The 14901-nt window shown below is 37.9% G+C and overlaps 1 protein-coding gene across 11 annotated transcripts in view; it reads left to right on the top strand.

Annotated features, from left to right (window-relative positions):
- Positions 1-14901, top strand: part of SMG1 (SMG1 nonsense mediated mRNA decay associated PI3K related kinase) — a 108834-nt gene that overhangs the window by 53980 nt on the left and 39953 nt on the right. For all 11 annotated transcript variants that reach the window (XM_036309660.1, XM_036309657.1, XM_036309653.1 and 8 more), the window contains 9 exons: positions 621-775; positions 3289-3431; positions 3574-3775; positions 8028-8137; positions 8779-8926; positions 9557-9716; positions 10456-10576; positions 13039-13287; positions 13617-13901. In XM_036309660.1, the coding sequence (XP_036165553.1) occupies positions 621-775; positions 3289-3431; positions 3574-3775; positions 8028-8137; positions 8779-8926; positions 9557-9716; positions 10456-10576; positions 13039-13287; positions 13617-13901 (1573 nt within the window). The remainder of the gene's footprint in view (positions 1-620; positions 776-3288; positions 3432-3573; positions 3776-8027; positions 8138-8778; positions 8927-9556; positions 9717-10455; positions 10577-13038; positions 13288-13616; positions 13902-14901) is intronic.

A 14901-nucleotide genomic window follows, 5' to 3' on the forward strand; every position in this document is an offset into this window, starting at 1 on the left:
GTCAAAATATGCATTACTTATACATAAGGTTGGAACATTAAAGATAATTAATTCTAAGAAATTTGTCTATAGAAGAAATGATTTTTATAAGTTATAATGATAATAGTATAATGTGTAGAAAAGTATATGTAAATTGTAATGTATGCAGAAGTATATATAATAATAATGTTGCAATATATGGGAAAAGTGCTGGGTTTTAAGTGGGCTCAATAAGTGGGATCCAAATATAACAAATGTTTGCTAATGAAGGTAATGTCAGGTAATATTCAGAGACATGAAATTAATCATCTTTTAATTCATGTTTACATTTAATTTGGCTTTTATTTATTTCATGTGTTACTCCTACAGACGCCATAGTTTAAATATTGGGGAACTTTTTATTTTGTAAAGATTAACACCCATGTGCTATTAAGGTTCTGTCAGTCACCTTTTGTAGCTACATTATATATTAAATTTTAAGAATTATACCCTAAATATTGTAATATCATGTTTGTTAAAATAATTAAGTACATTTGACCTTAAATAGGCTTTGATTATGACCAGTAGTTGTAAATTTAGAAGAGATTTTGAATTTAATGGTATTGATGCCTGAGTTTAATTTTTCTGAGTGCCATTTTCAGGGGAATGAATTGGAAGTTACCATCATGATGGTGGTAGAAGCACTGTGTGAACTTCATTGTCCTGAAGCAATACAGGGAATTGCTGTCTGGTCATCTTCCATTGTTGGGAAAAATCTTCTTTGGATTAACTCAGTGGCCCAACAGGCTGAAGGGAGGTAAGTTGGAAGGAAGGAAATGGGTGATAGAATTTCTTTATGTTTAAATCATTTGTATTACTGGCTAACATTGTATTTAAATGCTCAAACAACTTTGATCAATTTTAGCAGTTGGAACTTGCTTATAAATCATTTTACTAGGACACATCTTCATTCTGTCTGTAGTAGCAAAATTAAGTGTCTTTCTTATTTGTGAATTAATAATTCTTTCTTAAAACAAGATCTGCCAATTATTTGGTTTATAAATACTTTTGAACTTGATCCTTAATTAATAACCTTTCACATCAGTCTGGTACAAACTATCCTTTATGGCTGGAGTAATTGCTTATTAGCCCTGTACACTTAACATTCAGACTCATTCGATTTCTCTAGATAAATGAGAATGTACCATAATCTGTGTACATTGATGTAAGTTTTATCAAATCTGTAAAATGTAGGAAAAAAATAAAAGAACTGTTCATAATTCCATCTCCTAATGGTAACTGTAGTTTTCGAGTATATGCCTTTTTGTTCTTTTTTCTTTTCATGTCATTTTCTCACCTCTTTACACAGAAATAGCAGTGTTTTTGCTGGCCACATGTTTTTGCTTTTTCCACTGAGCAATATTTTAAAAAGTACTTTGCCATGTTAAAATATTCTACAATATGATTTTTAACATCACAGTTATATTTATATGTGAATATACCCGAATTTAACATCCCTGTTGTTGGGCAATAAGGTTGTTTCTGTTGTTTGTTTTTTACTACACCTTCATTTTTTAAAAAAATATATTTTTATTGATTTCAGAGAGGAAGGGAGAAGGAGAGAGAGATGGAAACATCAATGATGGAAAGAATCATTGATTGGCTGCCTCCTGCACGCCCCCTACTGGGGATCGAGCCCGCAACTCTGGCATGTGCCTTTGACTGGAATCGAACCCGGGACCCTTCAGTCCACAGACTGATGCTCTGTCCACTGAGCCAAACCAACTAGGACTTTACTACACCTTCTTCTTCTTCTTTTTTTTTTTTTTAAACAATATGTAATTAGCCCTAACCAGTTTGGCTCAGTGGATAGAGCATCGGCCTGCGGACTGAAAGGTCCCAGGTTCGATTCCGGTCAAGGGCATGTACTTTGGTTGTGGGCACATCCCCAGTAGGTGGTGTGCAGGAGGCAGCTGATTGATGTTTCTCTCTCATCAATGTTTCTAACTCTCTATCCCTCTCCCTTCCTCTCTGTAAGAAATCAATAAAATATATATAAAAAAAATAAACAATATGCAATTATATATGTGTTTTCCAATGGCCTTTTTTTTGTTATTAATATATTTTATTGACTTTTTACAGAGAGGAAGGGAGAGGGATAGAGAGTTAGAAACATCAATCAGCTGCCTCCTGCACACCCTCTACTGGGGATGTGCCCGCAACCAAGGTACATGCCCTTGACCGGAATCGAACCTGGGACCTTTCAGTCCGCAGGCCGATGCTCTATCCACTGAGCCAAACCAGTTAGAGCATTACTACACCTTCTTAATACACCTTGGCATTTAGCCATTTGCTCATAGTTTTGGTTATTTTCTTTGAATTCATTTCTACAAGCTGATTTACTAGAAGAAAGGCTATGGATCGAAGAAAGGCTATGATATATACTAAGTTACCCTACAGAAAAGTTTATTCCAATTTAAATCCCTAACAGTAGAGAATACCTTATCTTCACCTTTGTGAACACTGAGTGTCACCGAGAAACAAGAACCCGGTCACCATCATCATTGAAAATATTTGTTTTATTTTACATTGCTTTATTTTTTTTAATTAAAAAATATATTTTTTATTGATTTCAGAGAGGAAGTGGGCGGCGGGGGGAGACATCAGTGATGAGAGAGAATCATTGCCTGCCCCCTACTGGGATTCGAGTCCACAACCCAGGCATGTGCCCTCGAACTGTGACCTCCTGGTTCATGGGTGGACTCTCAACCACTGACCCACACTGCCCTGGCTACATTGCTTTATTAATGGTTAATAGTAAACCTTTTCTCTGTGTGCTATATTGATCATTTGTGATTTTTGAAAACCCAGATTAAGTTTTCATGGCCTCTCATTTTTTTCTTTATTGATCTGTGAAATTTTAATATACACCAAGATTATTGATGCTATATAATTCCTTGACTTGTAATTTGCTTTTAATGTTTATGGTGGGTTTTTTTTATACCCAAAAGTTTCAGGTTATTATGCCATTAGATCTGTTACTTTATGGATTCTTTTCTTGTATTTCTTTTTCTATTAGCCTTTGCACACATTGAGATCAGATATTTATCCAAATATTTTCTGTTATTTTTTGCTATCTTTTTTTCAACATTTAACAATGTAATTTATTTTCAGTTGTTGGGAGGAAGAGATCTAATTTTTTGCACGCCCCACGCAAAATAATCAACTAATTATCTAGCTCAGTTTATTGAGTGATTCATTCTTTCAAGTTGTTATGGAAATGAATATGTGGATAATTTAAAAATAAGGCTGTCTCAATTTGCATTGAAGGTTTGAAAAGGCCTCTGTGGAGTACCAGGAGCATCTGTGTGCCATGACAGGGGTTGATTGCTGCATCTCCAGTTTCGACAAATCTGTTCTTACATTGGCCAATGCTGGGCGAAATAGCGCCAGCCCGAAACATTCTCTAAACGGTGAGTATTCAACATTTAAATAAAAGTAGTCATCAAATAACTTATACTGATGATCTTACTGCATGCTTTTAAATTTCTGCACTCTGATATATTCATGACTGCTCTGGATCTCTCTATATGTATTATAAATACTTTCACTCAGGTGACTCCAGGAAATCTTTGTTGTCCAAACCACCTGACTCTTCCCCTGAGGTTATAAATTATTTGGGAAATAAAGCATGTGAGTGCTACATTTCAATTGCTGATTGGGCTGCTGTACAGGAATGGCAGAATGCTATCCATGACTTGAAAAAGAGTACCAGCAGTACTTCTCTCAACCTAAAAGCGGATTTCAACTATATAAAGTAAGGATTTTTTTTTTCAGTTGTAAATTATGATACTTAACCCCATTAAACAAATTTTCAGTAACTTTAAAGGCTTCCTCTGTGGCAGAAAAATGTTGAAATTGGTCATATCTATTATTGCAAGATGGTTGTAGCTCTAATGCTGCATTTTAAAAACGACTATAGTGAGAAACCAACATTAGAAGTGAGGAGGGCATTCATGCTATGCGAAAACAGACTCATAATTGTTGAAACAGTTATTTGGTGTGATTCTCAGCCTATTCCTATTCTAAAATAAAACTGAATATAGAGTAGTCCCCCCGCCTCCCACCTTATCCATAGGGGATACTTTCCAAGACCCCCCAGTAAATGCCTGAAACTGCAGATATTACCAAACCCTGTACATACTTTTTCCTATACATACATAACCAATGATAAAGATAAATTAAGCAGAGTAAGAGCTTAACAACAATAACTAATCAAATAGAACAGTTATAATATATTGTAATAAAGTTTATATGAATATGGTATGACTCTTGTCTCTCATCTGATAACTTACTGATAACTTAGATGGCTACTAAGTATACATGGGCAGGTAGTGTATACATGTGGATATCTGGACAAAGGGATGATTCCCGTCCCAAGTGGGATGGTGTGAGATTTCATCATGCTGCTGAGAACAGTGCACAATTTAAAACTCATGAATAGTTTATTTCTGTAATTTTCCGTTTAACATTTTCGGACCACTGTTGACCGTGGGTAAGTGAAACTGTGTCCTAGCTGGTTTGACTCAGCAGATAGAGCGTCTGCCTGCAGACTAAAGGGTCCTGGGTTCGATTCCAGTCAAAGGCACGTCCCTGGGTTGCGGGCTCGATCCCCAGTAGGGGGGCATGGAGGAGGCAACCAATCAATGATTCTCTCTCATTGATGTTTCTGTCTGTCTCTCCCTCTCCCTTCCTCTCTGAAATCAATAAAAAAATATATATATATTTTAAAAAAGTGAAACCATGAATAAGGGACTATTATAAAGATAAATTTGTCACTGCTTTAGAAAGGATCACATTTGATGGCATTGTTTCTAAATTAGATATGAATACAGTAAATCCTCACTGATACCATTGATAGGTTCTTAGAAATTGGCTTTTAAGTGAAGTGAAATAACATGTAAGGAAACTAATTTTATTATAGGCTAACTAGAGGCCTGGTTCACAGTCAGGGCTGGGAGGGACATGGGAGATTGGCCAGCTGGGGAGGGACCATGGGAGGGGTCCAGGGCGTGTCTGGCCCATTTCACTCAGTCCCGATTAGCCAGACCCCAGCAGGAAGCTAACCTACCGGTCAGAGTGTCTACCCGCTGGTGGTCAGTGCACGTCGTAGTGAGCGGTTGAGCTGCCTTAGTATATCATTAACATATTACACTGATTGTTTGAACGGACGACCAGACACTTAGCGTATTAGGCTTTTATTATATAGGATTTTAAGTTCCTATCACAAAAGCATCAAACTTCTAAGTCAAGATCCAAAACCCTTCTAATATTAAACATTGACATAAATGTGAGCTATAAATACATTTTTGAAAGGTTAATAAAAACAAATAACCAAGTAAAAATTAGTAATAAAAAGAAATGTGTGAAAAGGACTTTGACCCCTAATGAGCTAAAAAAAATCATATGGTGGAATTTGAACAGGAAAGGCATGTATGATCTGTGTTAGTGGTTCACTCTGCTGTGTTGTAAAGAGACAGGAGATGTGGGGGCAAGGATAGCATATAGACCATTAATTTGTGGCCTTAAAAGTAGAGGGAGGAGAAAACATACTATTGAAGTAGGAACGCACAAAGAGCAATGAGGCATGTTTAAGAAAAGTGTTTGTGAAACATGCAGATGAGATTAAGTATGCAGTTAAGAATTGGATTTGGAACTAAGGAGGAAAATCTAAGCTAGAGAGAGATGTGGGGATCGTGAGCATATAGGTAATAATTAAGGGCATGACTCTATACTCTGGAGCCCTTATAAACCACCAACCATAGGTAAAGCTCTGGAGAAGAGTGAGTAAAAATGAAAGTGTGCCAAGGGGGCTCAGAATCCTTTTGAGCATCTGTTAAGGGATGTGGAAGGAGCCATTAAAGAGAACACAAGGACATTGAGAAAGGAAGTGTGGGAGATGAGAGCCAGAGTGGAATAGTCAGCCTTGTCAGAAGCTCCAGGATGCAAGCAAGAAGAGTTTTATAGAGAGAGAAGGAGAAACAGCCAGGTTGAATACTGTTGGTGGAGAAATTTGAAAGTGAAAAGCATTAGGTAGGTTAATTGGGTAGTGAGTTTTTCTTCCTTTTTTTTGTTGTTAATCCTCACCCGAGGATATTTTTCCATTGCTTTTTAGAGAAAGTAGAAAGGTGAGGGAGAGACAGAGAGAAATATCGATGTGAGAGAGATACATCAATTGGTTGCCTTTTGCATGCATGCACCCTGACCAGGACCGGGAAACCTGCAACCAAGGTACGTGCCCTTGACCTGGATTGAAACCGGGACCCTTTAGTCTGCGGGCCGATGCTCTATCCACTGAGCCAAACTGGCTAGAGCAGTAGTGAGTTTTTCTTGAAGTCTAGGGGAAGAAGCTGTGGCTGAAGTAGAATATTATGTGTTTATTTTAAATACTAGAGGCCCAGTGCACAAAAATTTGTGTACGGGAGGGAGTGTAGGGGGGTGTCTCTTAGCCCCACTTGTGCCCTCTCATAGTCTGGGACCCCTCGGGTGATAACCACTTGCTGGCTTAGGCCCGCTCCCCAGGTGGCAGATGGCAGGCCCAATCCCTCAGTGCCTGCCCCGCCTCCCCGGGTCGCAGATAGCAGGCCCGGATGGCAGCAGGGCAGGCGAGATGGCGCTGTCCTGCCCTGCCTGCAGTATGCAAATTAGCCGCCATCTTTGTTGGTGGTTAATTTGCATATTGTGCTGATTAGCCAATGGGAGGCATAGCGAAGGTACGGTCAGTTACCATGTTTGTCTATTATTAGATAGGATATGATTGGTGAGATTAAGTGTTCTTTTAGACAAAGGGCAAGGAGACACTAGAAAGCAGAGGTTGAAGAAACAGGGTAAAGAACGTTGATTAAAGGAGTAACTGAACCCCACCTTTTCTGTGCCTTAAGGTAATCAGTTAAAGTTAGATACAGATAGTTTTGGGAGTAGGTGGTAGGTTGGGTAAGGTTAGAGGAAATTAAAGCCTGTGGTTTTTGTTCCTTCTTTTTTTTATTTTCCTAAGGAGCTGGTCATTAGCTGAAAGTGTGAGGGCATTGTAGAGTATAGTGGGCATAGGCGGAACTTGCCACTGGAGAAGACTTAGACCCTGTAGTGGCAGAAGGGTAAGTGTTTTGACAGTTCATCAGCCATACGGCTCACCTGAGAGGCTGGTGATTACGTTGAGCCAGGTGTGTGGCTTATTAAGGTAGAAGCAGGTACAGTCAAGTGATGTCTATTTGCAGTGCTGGATTCAGGCTGAGATGTAAGGGAAGCAACACAGCGAGGGGGATAGGAAAAGATGAGTGATTCACAGAGAAGAGATTAAGAAACTAAGTCATCTTGGTTAGAGAGCAGCTACAATAGGAATGGGAACAGGGTCAGGGATCTGAAAGTAGCAGTGAGGAGCTAGAAGGTGAGGCCTCTCATCTTGGCATTGATGCTCCAGGACTATAGGAGGATGTTTCAGAGGGTTCACCATTTTCAGGTAAGGGAAGGAGATGGAAAGGAAGACTTCCTTAAAAGAAGAGAAAACAGATTCAATGAAACATAGGAAAGGTAGAAAGGGACGGGGGAGGGGTGTCAGCAGTGAATGAAGGCAGGACTAGGATATAAGATTGAAATAGTAGAGACCTACAGGGTCTTGGGCTTTAGATGATGGGTGAGGCCCTATAGGATGTCTGGTGATAGCTTGGGGAGAACTAGATGTTGAAGTTGCCCTGCAGAAGTCCACTGCCAGTTTGTTGGAGGGGCTTCAATGAAAATAGGCGCATGCAAAAAGAGGAAGGTGACATGGAGGGGTGAGCATGCTAAACTGCGTAATATCTAAAGCTGTGACTTTCCGGTTTGCCAGTCCAATTTTAGTGCTAATTAAGATGGTAGTCACATCTTCAAAATAAAAATAAAATGGTGGCCTCTGTGGAAAGAGCTTCATCAAAAGAATGCTGAGTAATTTTGCTGTATTTTTTTGGAAAAAATTTTTTAATGGTTCCACAGGCTGGATAGGGTGTAATACAAGCTAACCTATATTTTAATTACAGATCACTAAGCAGTTTTGAGTCTGGAGAATTTGTTGAATGTACTGAGCAATTAGAACTGTTACCAGGAGAAAATATCAATCTACTTGCTGGAGGATCAAAAGAAAAAATAGGTATTTGAGATAACTTTTATTCACAAGTTGCTCAAAATGTTTGGCTTTTAGGATTTTACTGGGAAATCTGGGAAGTTATTGTATATGAACTTTGGGGCAGAGTTCCATGCAAATCAGCTTAAAATTTAGGACTGTTCTGTTTATTTGGCAAATAAATAGTTTAAAATTAAGCAAACTTTAAAAAGTAATACTTTGAAATTTACCTAGCCAATTTGCTTGAAAAAGCATGAGTAGTGTTTAAACTAAATATATTTTGTGCTTGACTTCTTGATGTGGTTCATTAATTAAGTTTTTTATCACAACTGAAAAATTTTGTATAATGTATACTATAGTATTGAGTAATTTGTGTGGTAGCATTGATTTGCTAGATTCAGTAAGATTTGCCAAAGTAGCTCTAGATTAACCCCTATGAATAGTGATGTACTGATTTCTAAGCCTTGAAATGAACTCATTTGGGGGAGTTCTAAATTAAAATTTTATATAAAGAATAATTTTCATAGGTATCAAAAATAGTATTTAGTTGTTTGAAACTAATATGAAAGGAGGTATTAATTGATAATTTCTTAACACTGTCAAAATATCTTATTATTTGTACATTAAAAGTGAATTAACTTTTAATGGAATCTATTTAACTTATGTAGATATGAAAAAACTGCTTCCTAACATGTTGAGTCCAGATCCAAGGGAACTCCAGAAAGCCATTGAAGTTCAGTTGTTAAGAAGCTCTGTTTGTTTGGCAACTGCTTTAAACCACTTAGAGCAAGATCAGAAGTGGCAGCCTGTCACTGAGTAAGTGGAATCCTAAGGAGGTGAATGTGCATTACATATGCGCTAGAGGCCCGGTGCACGGAATTTGTGTGCGCGGGATGGGGCGGGGCGGGTCCCCTCAGCCCACCTTGCACCCTCTCCAATCCGGGACTGCTGGCTCCTAACCGCTCACCTGCCTGCCTGCCTGATCGCCCCTCACTGCCGCGCGCCCCCCCCCCCCCCCCCCAAACCCACCTGGTTGCCCCACGCAGCCTTTTCTGTTGTCTGGTTGTTTTGGTTGCGACAGTCGCTTAGGCTTTTATATAGATAGATAATTCACAACAAATGTATGTACTCTGGTGGGGTGAGGCAGTTAACAGAGCACTACAGTGCTAGTTGTGAAAGCTTCATTTCGTTGTAGAAGTTGTATATGTGAATGCCACTTGCCAATATACACTGAAGTTGACAGTAAATAAAATATAACTCCCCCTCCCCCCAGAAGCAAATACCCTGACTTGCTTATATCATTTTACTAAAGAGCGGGCCAGATCCTCTTCCTTTCCTCACTTTGGATGCCAATATGGAAGCATCTTATCAAACTGCTTTATACCCTTTAGTGGTTACAAGTTGAGACATCTCATTAATTAATTAATAATAAATATTTTGTTTCAGAAACATGGTAAAGTACTTGAAGCAAACCTCACGTATAGCTATTGGACCACTGAGACTTTCTACTTTGACAGTCTCCCAATCTCTTCCAGTTCTGAGTACCTTACAGCTGTATTGCTCTTTTGCTTTGGAGAACACAGTTTCTAACAGACTTTCTACAGAGGTGTGTATATCTTTACCAGGATATTCTTTCAATCATCAATAGGCACTAGTGTAGAGCAAAGACTATTTTTCAGTTTAAATAGCTTTTGTGGGTTTTGTTTGGACAAGCTAGCAAATAGAGAAATCTGAAATGCCATTTTCAGGCAGATCTTAATTTGAGAAGTGTGTAAGGCAGATCGAAGAACCTAAGATTCATTATCTCAAGGATGCTAATTGCTTAATTTTTTTCTTTTTCTTTTTGGACAAGATGTTGGTGTACATAAACATATCTTCCTTGGGCAGATTATATAAATTTTAGATTTGACTAAAATGAAGACATTCTCTCCTTTTCCCAGATAGGTTAAAGTTTAGTCAGAGATAAGCTCTTCCCAAAGGAATTATAATCTTTGAAAATGTGTTTATGAAGAAATAGTTTTATATGTTTCTGTAATTTAGCCTCTGCTTTACAGTAAATATGCTGTTTATTTTTTATAAAAATTGTGTACTTTATTGATAAGTATATTGATAAGTTGGATTTACATTCTGAAAAACAATTTTTTTGGGGGGGGTAAAACAAAGTTTTCTCTTAGAGTGTCTTTTCCTCCTGTGATTAGAAGATACAATGAAGAAAGGGGAGAGTTTAATGTATATAAACCTGAAGTAGAGCTGAGGTAGCTGTCCTACCGGGGTGTAACTAAACTCAGTCTACAAACATGGAAGGAGCCTATTTCCATTAAGGAGTTTTGGTTTTTCCCTGGCAGGACTGTCTTATTCCACTCTTCAGTGAAGCTTTGCGTTCATGTAAACAACATGATGTGAGGCCGTGGATGCAGGCATTAAGATATACCATGTACCAGAGTCAGTTGTTGGAGAAAATAAAAGGTAACTAGGTTTATTTAAGAAATAGATTTATTGAGATATAATTTACACATTATAAGTGTATAGTTCTTTGACTTTTAGCACATCCTCACCTGTGTAAACACCAATAAAATAAAAACATAGAACATTTATCTACTCCAAAAGGTTTCTTTATGTCTTTTCCAGTTATCTCTCCCATCTGCCCATTCCAGGCAACCACTGATTTGCTTTCTATCACTATAGACTAGTCCTGTCTTTACTAAAGCTTTATATAAATGGAATCATAAAATATGCTCTCTTGTGTCTGACTTGCTTGCTTAGTATTTTATTTTTAAGGGTCACGCATAGTACAAGTATCAGTGTGGTCCTTCCTGTTGTTGAGTAGAATCCATTGTATGGATATACCACAATTTGTTTATCTGTTGACCCTTTAATGGATGTTTGAGTTCTCAAAATTGGGCTACTATGTACCAAACTGCTGTGAATTTCATGTACAAGTCTTTGGGTGGACATGTATTTGTATTTTTCTTGTAAATGTCTAGGAGTAGGGTTGTTGGGTCATATGGTTTTACTTTCAAAATAGTTTGGCAGATTCTTATAAACTGGTTGTACATATTGCATTCCTCTGGCATTGCATTGTTGGGGTTGTCAGTCTTTAATTTTAGTCCCTGGAGTGTGTATATAGTAGTATCTTGTGGTATTTACATTTTCCTGATGATTAGTGATGTTGAGTATCTTTTTATTTGCATAGTGGCCATTGTATATCTTATATTCTGTAAAGTGTTTAGATCTGGTCAATTTCTAATAGTCACAAGACTTGTTTATGTGTTTGGGGTATAGATTCTTTATCAGATATAATACACTATAAATGTTAAATTTAAACACTCCAAAGGAATAGGTAGAAAAATGTGTCATTTCTAAGAAAGAATGTCTGTCATGTTAAAGGGATGACAATAATTTACTTTTACTGCTCTAAAATGGAAAACTTGCCAGAAATCTGTTGAATTTTAGTTGGAAATGTCGTAGCTGGGATTACTGAGTAAATTTGAATGTTAAATTTCAACTATGCTAATGCTGGGGTATGTACTTGCATTGCAGGGTGATTATTGGTAAGTGTGACTCATACCCTTAATGTCATAGAGACCTGGGTTTGGATCTTTAGCCCAGCATTTGTAAATTGGGGACCTTAGGGCAAGTCACTCAACTTCTGAGTCACTTTCTTTTTTGGTGATAGCGATTGCCCCACTGATGTGATTCTTTGTAAGAATTTATAGGAGATGAGACAAGGCATATAAAAGCCCTCGCACAGAGCATGGCATATAATAGGACTCTAAATATCTCCTTTTCTATCCTTTTCTTATTGAACATGTTTTAAAGCTGGAAAAAGTCAGTAATGGCAATGGTTGTATTAATGAAAGATGCTTAGGCGACCTAATTTGCCTAAGGGAGAAAGGGGAGAGATGAAGCTGGATGAGGTTGAGATTGCTATGGAATGCAAAGCATCAGTGCCTTAAATGCCACATTCAGGAGTTTTGGCTTTGTCAAAAGGGCAGTGGGAGGCCATCAAAGGGAAGGGAAGTGTTCAAACTTCCTCTGTGTAAGATTGCTTCAGTTGCACGTTGGAGAATGGATTAGAAGAAGGTAAGACTGGGGGCAAAGGTACCAGTTTGGCTGAAGTCCTTTCCAAAGGTAACCAAAGGTAGTGGCATTAGGGACAGAAAAAAGCAGATGTGATAGGAGGATTGAAAGTAAAATTTAAGATGATTTCCGGGACCTGCTCAAGTAGTCAGGTTGATCATGTGCCTTTCCTTGAGAAAGGGAAAACAGGAGAAGTAAGTAAAAAGTTTAAAGATGGAAAATGGATTTCACTTGAGTTAACATGCCTTTGAAAAACCTGATTGTAGCTGCTGGTAAGCTGTTGGAACTGAGATGTCTGGTATGGCTAGGGATAAAGATTCAAGAGTCATCACCATTGGTATGGTAATTAAAGCCACAGGAGCAGGTACTATTGTTCAGGGAGAGTTTGTAGACTGAAGGGGAGAATGCCTTAGGACCGACCTGAAGAACACCAACTTGAATGGATGGGTAATGGAGGAGAAGGATTCTTCAGGAAGGTAGGAATAAACCAGGAGAGAATGGCAGGGGGTACTTATACAGGAAGGAGGAATGGTCTGGCCTTACCCTCATTCCCCACCCTTTGGCCTAGGTTCTTTACTTAAAAATTTCAGAAATTAAAAGACTGAATTTCTTATAGTGAATGGTTTTTACTTTTGTCTACTTTGTTGTGCATGTTAATTTCAACAAGTGTTTATTGTTTGTTGTATGCCAAGCACTATGCTGACTGCTAGAGATTTAAAGAAGGTGAAAAAAAAATGAGTTTTTGTTATTTATGAAGGCAAGAGTTGGGGAAGAATTTTTTGGTTGTGTTTCTGTGAAATCTGGGACTAGATCAATCAGGGACTAATAAAATGTTTTCTTCTCTCCAGAACAAACAGTTCCAATTAGAAGCCATCTCATGGAATTAGGTCTAACAGCAGCAAAATTTGCTAGAAAACGGGGGAATGTGTCACTTGCAACAAGACTGCTGGCACAGTGTAGTGAAGTTCATCTGGGAAAGACCACCACTGCACAGGATTTAGTCCAGCATTTTAAAAAACTGTCAACTCAAGGTCAAGTGGATGAAAAATGGGGGCCTGAACTTGACATTGAAAAAACCAAATTGCTACATACAGCAGGTTAGTAAAAATGAATTATGGTAAATACATATGATAGTGGTATCTAACACAACTACTATGTATGGTGTTAGTAGCAGAAATGTTAATTTTTTCCCCCCCAGCTGTTGCAGAACATTTTAGTCCTAAATAAGAATTTATGTGTATTGACTTATCTCTATAATTTAGTACTTTTAAAAGAAGTAATTTTGTTACTGGTTATTAAAATAAGGCCTGCTTTAAGAGATTATTAGTTATGATTGAATTTACATGTTTTTAAAAGTTCATTTACCCCCAAATTTCCATTGTTTGCTTTGAAGGCTTCTCAGGGCTTGTTTTTTGGTTTTCTATAGGCCAGTCAACACACGCAATGGAAATGTTGAGTTCCTGTGCCATATCTTTTTGCAAGTCTGCCAAAGCTGAATATGCAGTTGCCAAGTCAATTCTGACACTGGCTAAATGGATCCAGGCAGAATGGAAAGAAATTTCAGGGCAGCTAAAACAGGTTTACAGAGCTCAGCAACAGCAGAACTTTACAGGTCTTTCTACTTTGTCTAAAAACATACTTACTCTAATAGAACTGTCATCAGTTAATACACTGGATGAAGAGTATCCTCGGATTGAGAGTGAATCTACAGGTAGGATTTCTTTCTCTTACTAGCTTTAAAATATTAATTTTAAAAGTTATTGTGCCCCCTGTTTTAAAGTTTACAGTGTTAGTGGCCCAGCCTGTGTGGTTCGGTGGTTGAGGGTTGACCCATGAACCAAGAGGTTACCAGTTTGATTCCCGGTCAGGGCACATCCTCGGTTTGTGGGCTCGATCCCCAATAGTAGGTATGCAGGAGGTAGCTGATCGATTTTTCTGTCTCTATCTTCCTCCCTCTCTCTCTAAAATCAATAAAGTTTACAATGTTACGCTGACTGTAATTGGCCACAAAAAGTGTCTCTGGAAATTTAATATATTATATTACCTGGAAGTAACTAAAACACATTTCTTTAATATCTAATGCCGCTATGGAAGTCATTGAACTCTGCCCCCCCAGGCCATACTTCCCACCTTCCCAATTCACAGTGCTTTTATGGACTTAAATGTTTTTACTGGCAATCAGATTCTGCCCCAGATAACTAAAAATTTTTGTCACACAAGAAGAAGTAAAAAAAGATATAAAATAGTAGTTTGTGGTCCCCTTGACTGGTGGAACACAGAGATTACAGAAAGATTCAAGTTTTACATCCTGACACTAGTGTTAGTAACAGAAAGGTACAAGACAGATAGGATAGTTAATTCATTCAACATTTGAGTGGTACCGTTGTCCAGTTTTTACAGATTCGGAGGTAATTAATCTCTTTGCTGAACATGAGAATGTACTTTCATTTTGTTGCTGTAAAGCCTAGGATCTTAATTACTTAACAATAGTATTATATTTATAATGTGTGTTTTATAGGGTCTTGATATTCATAAGGGATATTTCTTTATAAATCTTCATATTGGCAAATGACACTAGAGCAGACGATATTTTTACTTTTAAACTGGGAATAAAGGTATTCATCTCACTTATATTCTTGAAATAGTGTTGAGAATTTGGGGGAGTTGAGGAATGTAAAGAAGTTGCATGAAGGTTCTAGAGAGATAGAACT

This window comes from Myotis myotis, unplaced genomic scaffold (assembly GCF_014108235.1).
Source record: "Myotis myotis isolate mMyoMyo1 unplaced genomic scaffold, mMyoMyo1.p scaffold_m19_p_5, whole genome shotgun sequence".
Classification (NCBI taxonomy): domain Eukaryota; kingdom Metazoa; phylum Chordata; class Mammalia; order Chiroptera; family Vespertilionidae; genus Myotis; species Myotis myotis.